The sequence below is a fragment of the Chiloscyllium plagiosum genome, chromosome 24 (assembly GCF_004010195.1).
Source record: "Chiloscyllium plagiosum isolate BGI_BamShark_2017 chromosome 24, ASM401019v2, whole genome shotgun sequence".
Lineage (NCBI taxonomy): Eukaryota > Metazoa > Chordata > Chondrichthyes > Orectolobiformes > Hemiscylliidae > Chiloscyllium > Chiloscyllium plagiosum.
The window spans coordinates 46,574,669-46,596,488 of NC_057733.1; the positions used below are offsets into that span (position 1 = coordinate 46,574,669).

General features: G+C 38.4%; 1 protein-coding gene across 3 annotated transcripts in view; it reads left to right on the forward strand.

Annotated features, from left to right (window-relative positions):
• The window catches only part of aspscr1 (ASPSCR1 tether for SLC2A4, UBX domain containing), a 218,758-nt gene that overhangs the window by 9,924 nt on the left and 187,014 nt on the right, over positions 1–21,820 (forward strand). For all 3 annotated transcript variants that reach the window (XM_043714989.1, XM_043714988.1, XM_043714990.1), the window contains exon 3: positions 802–916. In XM_043714989.1, coding sequence (XP_043570924.1) covers positions 802–916 — 115 coding nt within the window. The remainder of the gene's footprint in view (positions 1–801; positions 917–21,820) is intronic.

The following is a 21,820-nucleotide window of genomic DNA, read 5'->3' on the forward strand; positions in this document are numbered from 1 at the left end:
CAATTGTGGTATCTTTCACATCACAATAAGTATACTCACCATTTCACCTGAAACGACATACATCCACATACATATGCTTTTATCTACCTCGGAACTCTTCATATATTGCTCAAAACAGTTCTCGAGTTACATAAAGGAATGATGACGATACACTCTCCTTCCAGCATTCTGATTGTAGTAGCATTGCCCTTCAGATAGATTAAAGTGGTAGCTTTAAAGGTCAGGTCAGTATGTGTCATCCTTTATTACTTGCTACAAATATATTGCTTGCTACAAATTATTCTTCCAAATGTAACCTTAACATTCTAGTAAATAATGGTCACATGTAGATTCTTAAGATAAATATTAGAAAGTAATGCTCTCCTACAACCTCTTCCATCATGCAGAAGATAAAAAAGCTTGAACTCTCACACCAGCAGATTCAGGAACAGCTTCTTCCTGGCCGTTACTAAATTGTTGAAAGGATTCTCTAACTTCAAATAATGCTGATCTTGCTAATGTTGATCTTGTCTAGTGCATGCTTTGTGCAATGTAACCTGTATGCCTCTAAGTTTTTCTTTCACCTTATGATCTGTTTGTTCTTGTTTACTAAGGTCTGCCTGTACTGCTCGTAAACAAAGCTTTTCACTATTTAGGTATATGTGGCAATAAATAAAATCAAATCACACAAGTAAGACAGTAAAGTGAAATGGAAATCTTAAAAATGTTCTCTTTAATTCTTCAGTAGTTGGAAGGGATGAATGGTAACCACACTGATATGTGATGAAAGTTGAATGTTGATGATATGTTGGTTTATTCTAGGTTCCAGAGAACAGTTTTGGATTTGTCGCAGCAGTGGCGGTTTGCCAATGTCCCTAACAATGCCAAGTTGGAGATGGTTGCAGCTGCACGTCAGCATGCTGGAGCAGAGAGCAAGGTAAATTTGCAGGTCAATTTGATCATGTTATTTATTAATTGAATAACCTTCATGGCCAGGCTATCAAGAATGTACCACCTACAAATTGCAATAGGTTCCTTTTTAATTAAGTTTTTGAAATATTTGCTTTTCAACCATTGAACTTTGTCTTTTCGGTGAAGTATTTTATATGTTGCATGTTGAATAGTTATTACTAATTTTTAAAGGTTTAACTTTTTAGGTTGACTGAACAATTTGAAAAAACTCTTCATTTTGTTTTTGTTCATCTGAACCAGAGGCATACCAATATCCTGGGGGGGAATATTTGCTAATGCTATTCAGGAGGTTTTAAACTAATTCAGCATGGGGGTGGGACCCTAAATTGTAGTTCCAGTGTCCAGGAGATTGAGTAATGAGGTCAGAAATATGGTTTGAAGATTGCAAGAGTTCACCGGTAAGCAGGAAGGTGGTTTGAAGTGTGTCCACTTCAATGCCAGGAACATCTGGAATAAGGTGTGTGAACTTGCAGCGTGGGACTTTGATGTTATGGCCATTTAGGAGATATGGATAGAGCAGGGACAGGAATGGTTGTTGCAGGCTTCGGGATATAGATGTTTGAGTAAAAGCAGAAAAGGTGGTAAAAGAGGAGGAGGTGTGACATTATTAGTCAAGGAAAGTATTTCAGTGGCAGAAAAGATGTTTGAGGTAGGATGGGCTGAGGTTAGGAACAGGAAAGGAGAGGTCACCCTATAGGGAGTTTTCTATAGGTCTCCGAATAGTTCCAGAGATGTAGAGGAAAGGATAGCAAAGATAATTCTAGATAGGAGTGAGAGTAACAGAGTAGTTGTTTTGGGGGACTTTAACTTTCCAAATATTGGCTGGGAATAATATAGTTCGAGTACTTTAGACGGGTCAATTTTTGTCCAGTGTGTGCAGGATGGTTTCCTGACACAGTATGTAGACAGGCCAACAAGGCGTGAGATCACATTAGATTTGGTACTGGGTAATGAACCTGGCCAGGTGTTAGATTTGGTGGTATGTGAGCACTTTGGTGATAGTGACCACAATTCAGTTATGTTTACTTTAGTGATGGAAAGGGATAGATATATACTGCAGGGCAAGAGTTATTGCTGTGGGAAAGGCAATTATGATGCCATTAGGCAAGATTTAGATGCATACGATGGGAAGGAAACTGTAGGGGATGGGCACACTTGAAATGTGGAGCTTATTCAAGGAACAGCCACTGTGTGTCCTCGATAAGTATGTATCTGTCAGGCAGGGAGGAAGTGGTTAAGCAAGAGAGCCATGGTTTACTAAAGAAATTGGATCTCTTGTCAAGAGGAAGAGGAAGGCTTATGTTAGGATGAGACATGAAGGCTTAGTTAGGGTGCTTGAGAGTTACAAGTTAGCCAGAAAAGACCTAAAGAGAGAGCTAAGAAGAGCCAGGATGGACATGAGAAGTTGTTGGCAGCTAGGATCAAGGAAAACCCTAAAGCTTTCTATAGGTATCAGGAATAAAAGAATGACTAAGAAAGATTAGGGTGATTCAAGGATAGTAGTGGGAAGTTGTGTGTGGAGTTAGAGGAGATAAGGGAAGCGCTAAATGAATATTTCTCGTCAGTATTGACACTGGAAAAAGACAGTGTTGTCAAGGAGAGCACTGAGATACAGGCAACTAGACTAGATGGGATTGAGGTTCACAAGGAGGAGGTGTTAGCAATTCGGGAAAGTGTGAATTTAGGCAATTCCCCTGGGCTGGACGGGATTTATCCTAGGATTTTCTGGGAAGCCAGGGAGGAGATTGCAGAGCCTTTGGCTTTGATCTTTATGTCATCATTATCTACAGTAATAGTGCCAGAAGATTGGAGGATAGAAAATGTTATCCCATTGTTCAAGAAGGTGAGTAGAGATGACCCTGGTAATTATAGATCAGTGAGCCTTTCTTCAGTTGGAAAAGGTTATAAGAGGTACCATTTTTAATCATCTAGAGAGGAATAAGTTGATTAAGGTAGGCAGCACAGTTTGTGAAGGGTAGGTTGTGCCTCACAAACCTTATTGAGTTCTTTGAGAAGGTGACCAAACAGGTGGATGAGGGTAAAGCAGTTGATGTGGTGTATATGGATTTCAATAAGGCATTTAATAAGGTTCCCCATGCTAGACTGTTGCAGAAAACAGAGGTATGGGATTGAGGGTGATTTAGCGGTTTGGGTCAGAAATTGGCGAGCTGAAAAAAGACAGAGGATGATGGTTGATGGGAAATGTTCATCCTGGAGTTCAGTTACAAGTGGTATACCATAAGGATCTGTTTCGGGGACACTGCTGTTTATCATTTTTATAAATGACCTAGATGAGGGCATGTGCCAGTAAGTAAATTTGTGGATGGCATTAAGGTTGGTGGAGTTGTGGATTGTGCTGAAGGATGTTGTAGATTACAAAGGGACATAGATAAACTGCAGAGCTGGGCTGAGAGGTGGTAAATGGAGTTTAATGTGGAAAAATGTGAGGTGATTCACTTTGGAAGGAGCAACAGGAATAAAGAGTACTAGGTGAATGCTAAGATTCTTGATAGTGTAGATGAGCACAGAGATCTCTGTGTCCATGTACATAAATCCCAGAAAGTTGCCACTGAACTAGGATGAACTTATGTAAGTATTTGACTACAGGAGGCATAAGCCAAAGTATTCCAGAAAACTATTATCTTCTGGAGCAGTTTTAAAAATTTAGATATAAAATAGTTTTTACACCTAATGATGAAAAAGAAAGTTTCTGAATTTCTAATAAATTAATAAACTGAGTGACTTGAGCTTTAAAATTGGTTTCCATTCCTTTGCACATGCTTCTAATTCAAGATTGATGTAGATTTACCCATTAGGTATCTATGAATCAATTGAAATTTGTTTCTGCCCATTCTGCCCAATGAACTACTAATTGCTGAGAGATGGATTTTTGAAGTGCAAAAGCAGATGCTGGAAATCTGAAATGCAAATGCAAAAAAATGATGGAAATATTCAGATCAGACAGAACCTCTGAAGAGAAAAGTAACAATAACTTTTCAAATGAACAACCTTTTGTTGGAACTCGAGAAAAGGCGTGTTGACAACTTTGTAAAGAATGATGGAAATTTAGCTGCTGTGGAGTTTCTGGAGAGTAATAATGTGGATTTAATTTTCACACCTTGTCATAAAATGACAAAGTGACTGCAGAGGAACTAGACAAAAAGAAAGTTGCGGTTGCCACCACATCAGTACTGGTTGAGGGATTCTGGATGTTGAATATGATCCAAAGTAAGATGAATTCAACTGCTTAGGGTGACAGTCCTCAGTGATGCATCCCAGAACAAATTTTTGTTTTATGCCTCCATGGTTTCGTTCCTATTTCCTTCGAGCAAATCCGTATATACTCCTGTATAGGTTATGTTTTAAAGACTGTTGTTTTAGCTGAAATTAGGGGGTCGACTTATACACAAGGTATTGTTTTCGAGGGGATAAAATGCATGTTTGGCATGAGTCAAAGAAGTGGACAAACAAGAGCCAGATCTCTATATAAAATAGTAAACAATAAAAGGAAAAAGAATTGTGGACGTTATTGAACACTGATCCTCAAAATAACTGTCTCCATTCTGCCTGCTACAGTAGAACGGCACTGTCATACCGTTTTCCAGTTACCAGTAACATAAAGTGGATGTAGGTCAACACATATGTATAAAAGTTAATAGGCATATCAACAAGTGGTCAGGCCATCTACCATGGGTATCTATACAACACCCAATTCATGAAATAAAAACAGAGAAGCAGCAAAAACAAGAACAAAGACTGATAATATTTTATTAAGAAATAACTGCATGAAACTTAATAATATACGATATACGCTTTAAATCAAAAAACTGATATTCACAGCAAAAATCTCTTCTCAGTGAGTATCACAAATATTATGGGATAGCTGCTTAAAACAAAAGTTACATGTCCATGCACAAGTCCACTAGAATCCTTCAAGTTCACTGTCATCAGTTGTACCACTGAATAACCTATTCCAGTCATCTGGGTCAAGCATATCGTCATATGGATCATCTTCATCTGCACTCTCGAGATTATCAACTGATTTGTCATCACTTCCATCTGACCATATATAGTCATCCTCCGCACCATCTAAAGCACTAGAAATTCCAGATGTTTTGAAGGCTTTCACAATAATTTCAGTTTTCATCTCCCTTCCAGGGCTCAACAATCCACTCACATGCAGTTGCAAGTAATGGAGCATACATGGGTGCTACCCTTTGTGAAGCTTTTTTCTCCTTCTTGCATCCAATCATCCCATTTCTTCCGTACTAAGTCCTTAAAAGGTTTATTGATGCTAACGTCCAGTGACTGCACCATGCTCGTAAGGCCTCCAAGTTTCATTGCAATGTCAGTATTGTTAGCTTGAAGTTCACTGATAACACTTTTCACTCTGTGATCTGAACATATCCAAAACCAGTGAGCTTTTTTTCCCTTTCTAAGTCCATCCTGATCGCATATTCCAGACCACCTCCCTAATCCAAGTCTTGCAGCCACCTTCATCCATCCACCCTTTGTCATGGATGAGGATAACAATATCTTTTGGAAGTTTCTGTTTGGGCAGAATTATCTGCTTAAAGATCACCATCGGCTTTAACTTTGTTCCATCTGCCATACAACTATGTACAACAGTGAATTGACTCCTTTCATGGCCAGAAGTCTTAACCAAAACTGTTTTTGCTCCGATCTTGTCCACAGATCTATTCTCTGGCATATCAGACTTCATTGGGGTTTCATCAACATTGCTGATACTTGAGAGCCTGTACCCGTTTTTCTTCCGACTTCTGGTTGCAAAGCGATGGAATCCAATTAACTTGTCATTAAGTTCTGCTGGTAGACTTTGGGCAGTGTTGGTTTTCTGTCTAAGCACTAAATCATACCTTTTCATAAACCTACTGCATCATCCAGAACTGACTTTGAAATTACTGAATCCATCTCTTTTTGCTTCGTTCTTGGCACGTATTATACATTGTCAAGTCACTGTGCTTCTGTCTGACGACACTGAATTACCCAGTGAGCAATCTTTTCTTCTAGTTGTGGCCACTTGTTCCTATTTCCTTGGTTGGCATACTTCTGTTTTGGCATAGCCTTTAACTGTGTGGCTTTTTTTCTCTGACCTCGAACAGATTTTTCAAACAGAACTCCCTTGCAGCTACGCTATTGTTGTTCTTCTCTGCAACTTCAATAACTTTTAGTTTAAACTGTGCTGTGTGCTTGTTTTTTCATGATGCCATTTTGTCAGAAAAACTTTGGGGGAGTTTTACAGTAAGTACAGAGCACAAACTGTATTCGACACCTACTTCTAAGAAACGGAGGCATCAGTGGAAAGACAAGGTCAAGGGCTGCCATAAGGTACCATAGATATTTGCATGCACAAGTCAAATATATGTATCTACATATTACATAAACATATATATAGTTATCAACATTCAATTTAACTGGTTGAAAATCACATTGCGCAATTGTATACTGGTGCTTGCAACATGTCGTGACGTAGATATTGCATTTGAATCAAAAATATGCAAATCATGCCCTTGAAAGCTGCATATGCAGTCAGGAAGAGACCCCTGAAAAACTAGGGTTGACTTATACACGAGATATATCAAAGATACCAGATCTTTGGGGCAAAAATAAAGAGTTGGCTTATATGTGAGATCGATCTATATACGAGTATATATGGTAAGTTTACTTGGCTGACAACTGGCATGAGGGCAAGAGAACATTTTAATTTTTGTAACTTCCTATAGTTTACAAAAAGATCTGAACTTCTGCAAGGTTGTGAGAGACAATTTGCTTTTTCTTTCTCTGGTGCAGGCATTGCCAGTGTGACAGATGAGGTCAATGAATTTTCCATTTGTATTATTGTAACATGGGTGCCAATTAATGCAAGTGTGTGCTGAAGTGGTACCTAATCATTCATTGCATCCTGTAGACTCTAGTATCTCAAACTGTATCAAGCTTAATAAATTATGAGTTGGAAAGGAATCACCAAATTGGCCATTATTGACTGAGGACGGTGTGGAGCTTGACAGGTTGATGGAATATCCTTTGGGTGACTCATCATCTTTTTGATTTTCAGCGTTCAGCTGAGCTTCAGGATGATATAGTCAGTCTTCCTTTATTTTTTCCCATTGTTCTACTTTGTCTCCATCAAGTGTTCATCCAAGCATCTTTTAGAAGTTACTTTTAAATCTGCTTCCATCACATTCCAGGCCATCACAACCACAACCCACTGCATAATTACCTTAAAATGTTTCCAAGGATACCATGTTAGCCATAAGTTGCTGAAGCTAAGTGAGACAAGTAATGTTGACAGAAATTTCAAGAAGAGCACCGTTTACGCAGTGAAACATGGGTATGAGAAAACTACAATGGTTAAACTGTGAATTGTAGGTGCAATCAAGTGTTTCATTTGTGGAAGTGATAATTATTTTAATTTAAAGATATGAATGACCCCAATTTTGAACAGCAACAGCAGCTATATTCTAAAACAGTTGGGAGAAATGAACTCTAAACCCATCCTGTATTCTAGAATTTAGGGATAGTTCAAAATACAACTTTTGCTTCAACTGTTCAGAATTGAGTGTTTCAATAATGATGCAATTTCCTTCACTAGCCAATCCAAAACTGATTTTCAGAGACAAGAGGATTTGTAAGTTCCAGGGATGCATTGGCATCTTCTTCTGGCAGCTCAGCAAGTGGATTTTGTGTATAATTAGGAACAGCCATCCCAAACCGGAAATTGTTCAAAGGCAAGCAGTCATAAGTGTCTGAAAAAGAGTCCAGTGGAGTTCCAGCCTCTTGGTGAGCCAGCGGTGTTTGGAAGGTGGGAACTGTGCCTACTAACACAACTATTAATTTAATGCCAAGGTAACAATGTGATAAGTGGGTGTTGGTGCACCTGATGAAGGAGCAGTGCTCCAAAAGCTAGTACTTCCAAATAAACCTGTTGGACTATAACCTGGTGTTGTGTGATTTTTAACTTTGTCCACTCCAGTCCAACACTGGCACCTTCAAGTCATGACATCCAATATAATCATTTAAAGTTGTGTACTTGATGTGTGGTTTGCTGTAATCTGTTTTGATAAAGCGTTTGGATGAATTGAAAAAGGTCTTAGTTGTATTACAGTTGAATGCATAACTCTTAAACCCCAAATTCTGGAGTTGCTTAAATTGAGTTGAGATATTCTAGGGTATAAGCATACAAATCAAGGCTAATAGTCCAAGACAGTCATAAAGTAGTGCTGTATTATTGCAGGAGTGATCTTTTGGTTAAGACCTTAAATGGATGGCCCACTCCCATGGCACTATTTCAGAGAAAAGAAGGGGAGTTGTCACAAGTGTGCTGACCAATACTTATCCTCTAATCAACATCAAAGAGACAGGCAGTGAGGTTATTATCACATTGTTGTAAGTGGGATTTTATAATGTGTGAGTTGGCTGCCAATTTCCAGCATTGCAATAGTGATTACACTTAACACTGGACCAAAATGTTAACTCTACTTTTTCTCCTCTGATGCTATCAGACTTGCTGAGTTTCTCCAGCAATTTCATTTTTGTTTCAAATGCAGTTTGTTGTCTGTTAAATTCTTTGAGGCATCTGGTGGTTGGAACAAGTTCCATATAAAAGACTGTTCTAAATTCACAGTGCCCAAAAATTGTGTTTCAGTGGTATTTGGATTTGTAAAACTCAAGCATTTTTATCATGGTTTTTACAGTACATTATGATAAATTTTCAGAATTTTTGTTGGTCTTGCATGGCATAATGGTGTTACTGGCAAGACCTAAATTGTTCTTGAACTGAATAGCTTGCTAGGACATTTCCGAGGACAATTAAGAGTAGCCCTGGAGTCACATGTAGACGACCAGATAAAGATGGCAGTTTTCTTAAAGGATATTAGTGAACCAGATACTGTTTCAAAATTTGAAACAATGGTCACCAATGAACCCACATTCACAAAGCATTAGCCTGAGCCTCTAGATTATTAGTCCAGTCATATTGCCACTATGCCACCATTTTACTCAGAATTAGTTTATTTTATGTAGAATCGTACCTGTGAATTAAAGTATGTGAATTCTATCACTGAAATATAAAATTTAAACATTTTTAAGAACTGTCAACTTTGACATAAGAAATAGGAACTGGAGAAAGCCGTTCGGCCCCTTGAGCTTGATTGACCATTCATTGGGATCACGGTTGACCTGACATTCCTCATGTCCGTTTTCCTGCCCTTTCCTGGTGACTCTTGATTTCCCTATTGAAGTTTGTCGTTTCATTTAGTCATAAGTTTGGATGAAAGATTTTGAACCTTTACAAAACAATGTAGTTATTGAGTTTGAGTTTCAAACGAATTGTGCTTGTCCGGATTTGAATTGAAAGATAAAACAGAATTGAACAAAATCTGTGTGTACTGCCAATCAAGAGGTGTAAAATTTTCAGTGCGGCTTAGTAACATATTTGATCTGCTTGAACAACCATTTCTGCAAACAATCTGTGTAAGTGGTTTAACAACATGATTTGTAACATTCACATACTCGATAAAAAATATCATGGTGTAAATATAGTCACGACGATGTGAAACATGTCTCTCTGTGGTCACTGTAGTATTAGTCATTTAGTTTGGATTCCAGAAGGCTGGAAACTTGCTTCTGACATATATGATACTAAATCCAGTATGTATCTGTAGTTTACTTGGGTCTGCAGGACTGCCACTGGTGAACAGAAAATGGAGTTAGTCGCACCAATGTCCTGGATAGTGGTCCATAATTACATAAGCCTTGACTTCAATACCGGAGGTGAACAGGGTACAGATGATGCCAAAATTTGAAACAATGGCAAGGATAAGCATGCACGGTGGCTCAATGGTTAGCACTACTGCCTCAAAGCGCCAGGTACCCAGGTTCGATTCCAAGCTCGGGCGACTGTCTATGTGGAGTTTGCACATTCTCCTCGTGTCTGCATGGGTTTCCTCTGGGTGTTCCGGTTTTTCCCCACAGTCCAAAGATGTGCAGGTTAAGTGAATTGGCCATGCTAAATTGCCTGTAGTGTTCCTGGATATGTAGATTAGGTGCAGGGCTCAACATGGAATAATAGAGTAGGGGAATGGATCTGGGTGGGTTGCTCTTCGGAGGGTGGGTGTGGACTTGTTGGGCCCAATGGCCTGTTTCCACACTTGCGGGATTCTTAAAAAAAAATTGTGCTACCAATGTTAATGAGAGAAATTTCTCTCTCCTGTGTGTCAGTCTACCAAGCTGATAGCTGTCAAATGAACAGGAGGGAAACCAATAGAGGAAGACTGTAGCCGGGCAACCTTCAAGACATTGCCTAGCAGGTCAGAATGGAACTGAAGTGGGAACAGATGGATCAATGGAAGGAGCCGTTAATTTACATCAAATTGCACTGTGAGAGTCCTCTTCAAGGCAAGCCACTCTGCTGCCCTCATATCCATTGCTGTGTTGGAATTGAATTTCCTTTAACTGTTTAATATTTTCTCCCCATCTCCTCTACCAGCTGTTAGTATAGCATGAGTGTTGATTGGTTAATATTTAGCCCCTATAGTTTAGATCCTGAATTTAAGTACAACAAACATTTTATTCACAGACACCTATGGGACCAGGAGTGTGCTGGTTGATCAAATATCAAGAAGTCCACATAATCAGTGTTAAGCCACTCATTAAGTAACATAGTCCAGGGGCTATACACATCACTGTTATACTTTATATATCACTTAAATAAGATTGCAACTTTGCTTTAAATAGAACTTACTGACAGAGAACCTTCTCACTCGAGTCCTCAACTGACTACTCTGACATCATGGTAGATTGCAGTTTCAGGAGAAATTGACTTGAAATTGAGTCACCTGTTGATATTTCATGTGGCCATTTGATTGAAAAAAATTATATTTACACTGAGGTAAATAAATTATACTGTAAAATTTGGTTGGAATAATACAGTAAACTGCATGGTATTTAATTTTTCCTGTTTTTGAGAGTGCTGGTTCATAAAGTGTTAATAAAACAAAGTTTGCTATATCTTATGTTTCTGAAATGACATAAAGAATTACGGATGCTGGAGATTCTGAAACAAAAACAGAAATTGTTGCTGAAATTCAGCAGGTCTGGCAGCATCTGTAGGAAGAAAGCAGAGTTAACATTTCGAGTCTGGTGACTCTTCATCAGATTACAAATTGTACCAGGGTACAAGGTGTGATTTTAGAGCATTTTTCCTGATGAAGAGTTACCGAACTTGAACGTTAACTCTTGTTTTCTTCCCACAGATGCTGCCAGACCTGCTGACTTTCAGCAACAATTTCTGTTGAGGTTCCTAAACGAGAATTTGACCGATGACTACAGTGTAGAATTCTCCATTATTTACTGATATTTTCAATACCTCTCGCAGTTTAATTTCAGGAAATAACTCATGGCTCTATGTGACTTTTTTCTTAAGTTAGAATTGTGGTTGAGGAACAGTAGCAATATAGAGGGAACTTTATGTTACGCTTAGGTCAACATATATCTGTTTAAAAGTTGAAACATTTATCATTGGCATTGTATACACTTAGAACATGCTATTGATAATCTAACGATGTTGAGTTTGAAGTCTGTAATTGCTGTGTACTTGTGCCAGAAACCTATAAAATCCATTCAGATTGGGCACCTTCTGCTTTTTACAAATAAACTTTGGTAATGAGTTTGGAAGTTGTTTCATACCCTATATATTTTTTCCGACAATGCAGTGAAGCCAAAGGCTATTAATACAATTAGTCAATTTCATTCTAACTGTGGGAGGGATTGATATTAGTTAAATTCTATCATTTTGACTACTTATGTTCCTTGTAGCTTCCAAAGTGAACATTTGTGAGAACTTATATAATCCTGCAAATTTATAATAGTGATTCTTGGGACGTCAGGGTTTTAATTGCAAAATATTTAAAGAATTATGTCAAATAAGCGTGCAAAATATCTTTGGGGCGGTATTGTGAAATTGTATGTTGCAGCCCAGAATATGAATACAGTGTTAATTAGTAAAGGCCAATAACTTGCTATCACTGCAGTCTGAATGACATCTGTAGAACTCTGTGAACCGATTGGGGCCCAAGGCGCAGTGTAACGTTGTAGTCCCTCTAAGTGCTTTGGGTTTTTATTTTGATTGGGGCAACATTTCTTGTCCTGAAAGTATTAGCAATCACCAAAACATTGTGCAATCAAAGCTCTGTATAAACCAAATTGGGTAGTTGTGGTAGATTCTTTCCTGAACTGACCTTAAGATACAAGTTATGATATAACATTTCAAGATCTTTGGTCTTGTTTTATTGCTAGAGTATGAGATTAATAATGCAATGCTTAAACTTACTCAAATCACATGTTTTGATTCTAAAACAAATCTTAATTTTATTTAATATTAAACATATTTCACCTGTGGACACTTGCTGTGAACTTTTAAATTCTTATTTCCACATTAATAATGTAAGTTTCTCATTCTGGAAACAAAGCATTTCACCATGTGGGAATTTGTTGTCACCATTGGCAAAAGGTTGGAATTAATGTTTGCACATTTATGCAGTTTTACCTATAAATGCAGACATAGGAACTTGTAGCAGTTGCATACACAAATAGTGACAATATATGACTTAAAAATGAAGATTGAATTTCCATCTATGTTATCTCCTGCTCTGTAACTTCATTTAATATGAAGACTGCACTGGGGCCTTTGTTCATGAATTTGTGTACTAGGACAATCAGCCAGTATTATAATAATAAATCCAGTCAAAATCAGAGTGGTACCATAATAACCTTCCTGCACTTACTTTACTTCCCCTATTCTCTCTTCGTTTTAAGCTATTTTATGCATTTGTTTTCTTGGGATCTTAAATTGTGTTTTGGAAGTATCAGCTTTGTGCAAACAAGCCTTTCTCCAAAGTCAATTGTTTTTCAGTTAATGGATGGACTAGAACTCTGAAGGTTGATATAATTGACCCAAAAATGTAAGCAGGTCTATTAGACATAATGTGTCATATCATCTATGTAGTGCAGTATTGTGATCATGCGGTAATAGTTAATTTTGTGGGTATTACAGTTATATTTAAGCTTTTTTTTGATAGTTGTAGCTGGCAGTAATTGTGAAGGATCCTGCAGCTTTAATGGTGTCAGTATTTTGTGAAGGAAAACGCAGTTGGCTTGGACAGATTACTGACTGTTGGTTTAGAGCTTTTCTTCATGCCCGTCTCACAATTTCCATTATTTCATCGTCTCAATGCTATTATACTTTCCAAGTATATAATTTTATTTTCATTATTGTGAAACATCATAACACAGAGTTTGCAAACAACTGACGGAATGGAACAATGTCATATTCTAACAGTTTATAGCTAATATTCCTCGGTACTCGGCAATCATCTCAGTACTGAAACTCTGTGGAGGTTTGGGCAAGTTATGAAGGAACTGTGTGTTTGATATTGGGGCTGAATTAACTTGTTGGCACATACAATTGCACCAATATTTGGTGTCTAATATCTAGCAATATTAGCATGTAAAATTAGAGTGCGTAGGATTTGGTGTCGTGTACTGACATGGATAGATAGCTGATTGGCACACAGGAAGCTAAGAGTTAAAATAAATGGGTCATTTTCCTACTGGCAACCAGTGATGAATGGATACTGCAGAAATCTGTGCTTAGACCACAGAAATGTGGAATATGTATTGATTTGGATGAGCGAACAAAATGTAATACAGGACGGTTCCTGTATCCGCGGAATCATTTTCCGTGGTTTCAGTTTACCGTGGCCCGACCATGTTATCGGAACCTGGGGCTCCTGGGAAGGTAAATTTCCCATTGAGAAGAATAGGTTCACTCCTATCTGTGGTTTCAGGCTTCCGCAGTAGGCTTTGAAACTTATCCGCCATGGGTATGGGGTTGGGGTGGGGACCTACTGTATCTCCAAATCTGCAGACGATACAAAGCTGAGTGGAGAGTGAACTGTGAGGATAGATTTGGACAAGTTGAGTGAGTGCATAAGTGCATGATGTGAATAAATATGAGGTCATCCACTTTGGTAGGATAAAGAGAAAGGCAGACTATTATCTGAATAGGAAAGGGGGAGGTGCAACAAGGTATGGGTGTCCTTCTATACCAGTCACTGAAAGTAAACGCGCAGCTCGTTGAAGGCGATAAATGATATATTGGTCTTCAAAGCAAGAGGATTCAAATGTCTTGCTGCAATTGTACCCGGCCTTAGTGAGGCCACACCTGGAATATTGTTGAAGAGTGCGGTGCTGGAAAAAGAGTCAACGTTTCAGGCATAAACGCTTCTTCATCCTCCAACCTGGAATATTGTGTGCAGTTTTAGTATCCTTATCTGAGAGAGGAGTGTAATAAAGGTTTACCAGGCTGATTCCTGGGATGTCAGGACTGGCATATGAAGAGATACTGGATCAGTTAGGGCTATATTGACTGGGGCTTAGAAGAATGAGAAGAGGGTATCTCAAACTTACAAAATGCAACTGTTCACATAAAAAAAAAGTTGGTTTCCTTTGTTGAGGCAAGTTTAAGAAAGTCCAGAAATAGACTTGATGGGGGAAAGTTAGAAAGATTCTTTGTGCAGAAAATGGTTAAAATATGGAATGCTGAGATTATTGTTGAAGTTGTCCCTTAAAAAAAACAAATAATGTCAATCATTATATAGTTAAAAGAATGTGGAGAGGCACCAAAGAAATTAAATTAGTTCCAGTGATTAACATGGAAAATGAATACGCTGCAGACCTTGAAGGACTGAATGGCCTGATTTGTGCTGCATCATACTGTAATGCCAGTTGTTCAATTATATTTTTCTGTATAATGATCAGAGTTTTGCAGTCAATAAGAAGACAAAGGAACTTGCCACTGATGTTAATAAAAACTATCCACAAAGATTTAGCAGGAATTTTCCCTTCCTTGCTGGAAGCTTAAATCTGATAGCAGGGATAGCAAACCAGAATTTTAAATCCATGGAATTCCTTCACTTTTAAAATTTCATAAGGCAAAATAAATCACTATGTATGGATTAAGATAGATGTCAAAGAAAAGAAAAATATAATTAATGTGGGTTTTTTAAAAAAATCCTTTTGTAGAAATTGGAGCAACAGGGACCAGTATAGACAGTGAACATTGAGAAAGCATTGAAGAAGGTACTTGAGGAGAAAATAAAATGGAACGGTCATCCTTTGCAATGATAGAGGGAGAGGGGCAATATGTGATGAGGTGATGATACATATTGGAGTACCACAAAGAAAAGCAGACAGGCTCGGTGGGAAGGGATGCTGAGAGACTTGAATCATACGATAAATAGGTGACTGAGAAAGAAGGTCAAACCGCATTCTTGTCATTCCCAAGTAAAAGGAAGTGGAAACTGAGAGAAAATGATTATGGCAAACTTTGACATTCCATGGGTGTCCTCTTAACTTTTCAGTAAAAGGGTTTGGCAATAATTCCGAAGACAGCATGAAGTGAAAAACCTAGTTACGCCACGTTGAACAAGATGCAACACTCTTCCAGGGTTTTTTAAAATGAGATTAGTAACATAGAGGTGGAAGTTCTCATCATAATTGCAATGGAGAATACAGTTGATGGATACCTCCATAGTTCACCTTATATACAAGTATAGAATAAAAACTGACAATAACTTCTGGATTTCCATTGCATTCTGAGCATGTGGCGACTTCCAAAGATGCTGTCAGTTTTAGTGAAGTAATGATAGTGATGCTGACAAGTTCATGGTCATTACTACAGCATAATCCAGACCATTATCATGAAAATACCTGAAGCTCGCCTGGCATTTCTTCTATCATCTAAAAATAATCATCAAATACTTCTTTAGAAAAGAAAATTGTACATATATAATTCATTTAAAATTGTTAGTTTAGATTTGTTTTTTTAAAATAAGGCATTAGATTGCAGTATACTTTCTGTTCACAGGAGATAGATATATACAGTATAACGTTTTGACTTTTTGCAAATAATTTGGCTGTGTGACTCTCTTTGGTTATTGTTCTGCTGATGCGCTATTTTAGTAGATAATAGAATTTGAAAGTACTTGTATACAAATGTTTTTTTTTATTAGTCTGAATGAAGATGAATGAATTCTATTCATAATCTTGGCATATCTTGGTCATTGAGGAGTAAAAAGGAACCTTTCATTAATTAGCACTCAAACAGGATGAATCTAATCCTTTGTAGTACATTGAATGTTTGTATTAATCCAAATGAAACATATTGTATGTTGTCTAATCAAAATTGAGCCTTTTTGGAAATTATATAGCTATAAAACTTTAGTTTCCTTGTTTGCAAAACTCATGTTGATTAGTAGAATCTTGTCCAGATGCCATATATGGAACGTAGTGGAAGTTGGTTCTGTACGTTCTCAAATGGCAATTGAGCAAAATATTTGTTGAAGTTCTGGTGTGACTAATACTTATCAGTGAGTTTTTGATCACTTGGGGTGAGTCCCAAAACTAGATTTGAAGAATTATTATAAACAGGGAGTGAGAATTTAATCTTTGGAGTCCATGCAAGTTCTGTGTTGAGCAACCTGTAGTCACACTTTCTGGCTTGATCTCTGTAATTGTATTGTCTCAAATATCTTTTCAATTTTCTTTTGAAATCATTGTTTTTTTAATTCATTCACAGAGCAGGGCCAACACTTATTGCCCATCCCTAATTGCCCAGAATACAGTTAAGAGTCCACCATGTTGCTGTGTTTAGAATCACATGTAGACCAGACCTTGCAGTTCCCTTCCCTAAAGGATATGAGTGAATGGGATGGGTTTTTCTGACAATTGATAATGGTTTCTCAGACATCAGTAGACACTTAATTCCAGAATGAATTTTTTAAAAAGCCATGTATTTCAAAATCTCTAAATTTGTGTAATGTGTAGAGGAATTGAGTTCCGGAGTACTGAGGTCATGTTGCAGTTGTATAAGACTCTGGTGCGGCCGCATCTGGAGTATTGTGTGCAGTTTTGGTCGCCATATTATAGGAAGGATGTGGAGGCACTGGAACGGGTGCAGAGGAGGTTTACCAGGATGTTGCCTGGTATGGTAGAAAGATCGTATGAGGAAAGGCTGAGGCAATTGGGGCTGTTTTCATTGGAGAAAACATTATGGGCATTTAAGCGGGCGTTGGATAGGCATATGGAGGATAGTGGGCTAGTGTAGGTTAGGTGGGCTTGGATCGGCGCAACATCGAGGGCCGAAGGGCCTGTACTGCGCTGTATTCTTCTATGTTCTATGTGTAAATGGTGTCAGTTTATCCTATTTTATCTTCATTTCTTTTATGAAATGAACCTCTGTTTTTCTGTTAAAACCAAATCTATAACGTTGCATGCTTATGTTTCAGTGAGAGATCACCTTGTTAAAACTGAAACAAAACAAATTATGATCCATCAAGCTAGCTTTCAATCTGGGATCTAACTTGTCCAGTAGTAACATCAACTAGGATTATAGCAGCTTTTAATTTTTGTTTTCACTGGAAAAGATATAATGGGTCAAATAATCTCTTTCTTTGTCATAGCTTTTTTGTGGTATCATTAGTAGAATGTTGTTAGGGCCTATAATATTTTCAAAACCCAGTTTCTTTAGACTTTTCTTGGTATCACATGGAGTGAATTGGCAGAAAATTGGCATTTATGATGATGGGGAACTCAGGTGAAAGTTGAGATGTATCATCCACTTGACAGTTTTGACAGTGATAGGTGTAGATACTTCAGCCTTGATTTTTGCACAGATGTGCTGGGGATATTTGTATAGCCATCTCATGTCAGTTGTTTAAGTGCCCACCACCATTTAGGACTGGATGTGGCAGAACAGGAGAACTTAGATTAAATCTGTTAATTGTTGGGGTGTTTATCTCTGCCTGTTGCACTCTGCTTCTGTAGTTTTGCATGGAAGTAGTTGTGTGTTGCAGTTTTACTAGGTTGACTTCTCATTCATGTCTGGTACTGCTACTGGCATGTCCTTCTACACTCTTTATTGAATCAGGCTTCCAAGCTTAATGTTAATGCCAGAATTTGGGATATGCCAGGCTATGAGGTTTCATATTGTGTTTATGCACAGTTCTGCTCCTGCTGGCCTTCCACAGTGGCTCATGATTGCTCAACTCTGTTACTAGATATGCTTGAAATCAACCCAGTTAGATCAGTGGTAGTGTCACACAACATGTAGGTTGTCCTCAAAACTTTGTGTCTTCATCTCCACAAAACTGTGCAGTGATTACTCAAGGTATGATCTCATGAGTCTTTGTCAGGCTGTTGCTTGACTGATTTGTGGGACAGCTCTCCAACTATGGCACAAGCCTCCCAGGAGTTAGTTAAGATGACTTTGCAGGGTTTACATGGCTAGGTTTGCCATTGTTGTTTCTCATGCCTAGGTCAGTGCTGGGAGGTCCATCTATCTTCATTTTTATTGATATTTCTGTTGTAGTTTGATACATGTGAGAGGTTTGCTAGACCATTTCAGATAGCATTTAAGAGTCTGTCATATTTTTATGCGTCTGGAGTCACATGTCAGTCAGACTATATAAAATGGAAGTTTTCCTTTTCTAAAGAGCTTTAGTGAAACTGAGATTTTTATGACGATTATGGTTTCATTATCACCATTATTGTAATTGGTATTTAATTCTCAATTTATTAAATAAAGGCAATTCCCACGAATGAAGAAATCAGATGAGGAATTTTTTCACTTGTATATTTAGGACTCTTTGGAATTCTCTAACTTGGAAGGTTGTGGATGGTTTTTTTTAGATTAGATTAGATTAGATTAGATTACTTACAGTGTGGAAACAGGCCCTTCGGCCCAACAAGTCCACACCGACCCGCCGAAGCGTAACCCACCCATACCCCTACATTTACCCCTTTACCTAACACTACGGGCAATTTAGCATGGCCAATTCACCTGACTTGCACATCTTTGGACTGTGGGAGGAAACCGGAGCCCCCGGAGGAAACCCACGCAGACACGGGGAGAACGTGCAAACTCCACACAGTCAGTCGCCTGAGTCGGGAATTGAACCCGGGTCTCTGCCGCCCACTTTCAGAATCTTGTAAACCCGATCGGCGACATCCCAGATTCTGGCAACATACCTTCCAGAAGTCCTGTTCCTGACCATAAAATCTTCTGTCAATCTGTTTATTGAGTCCCCTACCTCTAGTGCTTTTCTATTCTCCCGCCTTCCCTTCTGAGCCTCAATGCCAGGCCCAGTGCCAGAGACCTGACAACTATGGCTTTCCCCTGGTAGGCCATCCGCACCAGCAGTATCCAAAACGGTATACTTAATTGATGAGGGGAGTGGCCACAGGATCCCTGTTCTATCTGTTGGTTCCCTTTCCTACCCCTGACTGTAACCCAGCTGTCCTTATCCTGTGTCTGAGGAGTGACCATTTCCCTGTTCATTGTCTCAATTTCTCTCTCAGCCTCCCAGATGATCTGCAGTTCATCCAGCTCCAGTTCCCTAACTCGGTTTTCGAGGAGCTGGAGTTGGGTGCACTTCCCGCAGATGTGGTGAGCAGAGATGTGTCGTGTCTCTCAGCTGCCACATTCTGCAGGAGGAGCATGCAAGTGCCCTATCAGCCATACCCTGCTAATCTGAAAGCCCACACAGGACTAAACAAGGAAGAGAAGAAACGGAATGAAAATGAGAGAACCTGAAAACTTACCGAGTTTATAGACTCTTAGTGAGTTTCGAGGGGATGGGTGGGAGGGAAACGCTACTATGTAGGGTCTCTGGTTTAGATCTCACCCACTTAAAAACTTCCCGGCAGGCCTCATTTCTCTCCGCCCTCTTTCCTCGCCGTTCCGTTCAAAATCATATTCATGATTACGATCGCTGGATTTTGGTGTCTCTGGGAATCCGAGGAACTGGGGAGTGTGTAGATAAATGGAATTGAAACATAGGGTCAGCCCTAATTATTCTGAATGGTGGGGATTTCTAGTGTACTCTTGCAACTATTATTCAAGTTCTTACTGGATTTTCTTTTATGCTACCTGCTATTCAAATTTAGTTTATTGTCTGTAAAATTGTCCTCTCTGTATTTTTAACATTGAACATGATAATTAAAAATATTTTTCTGAATCCATAAGATTTTACATTGGAAGATCTAAGAATCTTCATTTCTAGGCGAGGAGGTGTGGACACATGAAGTAATGCCTATCCTTGATACAAAGACGGTTAAAACAACATAAACCTTTGGTTAGAGGTCTTCATATTTACATCAATTTACCCACAACTTGCAACTTGTCTGTGATATTAAATGTAACCATTGACAATTGTTTTATGGTATAAAACCTCATTCCATATGGTTTTCATATTATGAAATGAAAAGATTTTGTAAATATTGTTCTGCCTGGATTATGTCAAGAAGAGCATTTCATATATTTACTTTCTCAGGGAAAGGATAATAATGCAGGACATCTGCACAACACTTTTTCCTTCCTAGAGTGGGGTAAAATTGCTTTCAGACAGGAACTTTGTAATTGTTTGGAAACTGTACACTTGAATGAGGAATGTTTGAATATCTATGTCTAAATTTAAAGTTATTCGAGAGAAATGATTCATTGAATATGTACTGGAGATACTTTTCAGTTTTCTTCAGTGACTAATGGGTGTTTGTATCATATGGGTAGCACAGTGTGGTGTCATAGCATGATGGGATTCAAAAGGGTTGCCATACTGAAGTAATACCCCATGGTTTAAGACCATAAAATGTAAAGCAGAAGTAGGCTATTTAGTTCGGGTTTGCCCTATCGTTCAATGAGATAATGGCTGATTCCTCTATTCCACTTTTCTTTCTTTTCTCCGTAACACTTAATTTCCTTACGAATTAAAAATCTATCTCATCCTTAAATATATTTAATGACCCAGCCTTGACAACCCTCAGTGGTAAAGAATTCAGAGAATAAATTTCTCGTCATTTCTATCTTAAATGTGGGTTCCGTTTTTTCTGAAATTATGCTATCTGGTCCTAGACTCTTCCACAATGGGAAAACAACCTTTCCTCATCTACCTTGTCCTCTCAGAAGCTTGTATGTTTCAATAAGGGCACCTCTCATTCTTCTATATTCCAATGAATGCAAGCTTAAATTGCTCAACCTCTTCTCATAAGACGTAATACACCAGACTTTATTTGAACTGGCACACTGAAGAAACTGGCAAAAATTACATACCTCAAATACCAGAAGTTTACTGTTTTATTGCAATCTCCGCAATGTCAAAGTAGTCAGTTGAGGGTGTGTGTTAGAAAGCTCTTTACCGCTAAGTTTTATTTAAGTTGCATTATTATTTAAGCGATTTACTCCAAATGAAATATCACACTGATGTGTATACCCCCACATTTCGTTTCTATTACTTAGTGTGTGTTTTTCCCATAGATTATGTGGACCTTTTGATCAACTGGAATATTTAATTAACTGGCACACTCCTACTCCCGTTGGTGCCAGTTAGTAATACGTTTGCTGTATTCGCCTAGTGAACCATATCTGTACTGCCAGTACATCTTTCTTTAGATAGGGTGTCCAAAACTGTTCACAGTATTTCACCAATAGTCTGACTAGTGCATGGTATAGTTTTAACAAAATCTCCCAACTTTTTATACTCCATTTCCTTTGAAATAAAGATGACATTCCGTTTACCTTCCTGATTACCCACTGAACTTGGATTGTTTTGTTATTTTCCATGTCTCAGTCATACTTTTCAAAGATGTTCACGAGGCTTTTCTCTTTCCTCAAGCACTGCCCCCAAGTGGGATGGGTGGTTTTTTTCCAAGCCATCTTGCATGTTGATACAAGCACGAGAACAATTTTACTTTCCATCCTTGAGCTATAAATTGAAGGGAAGTGGAGGCAACA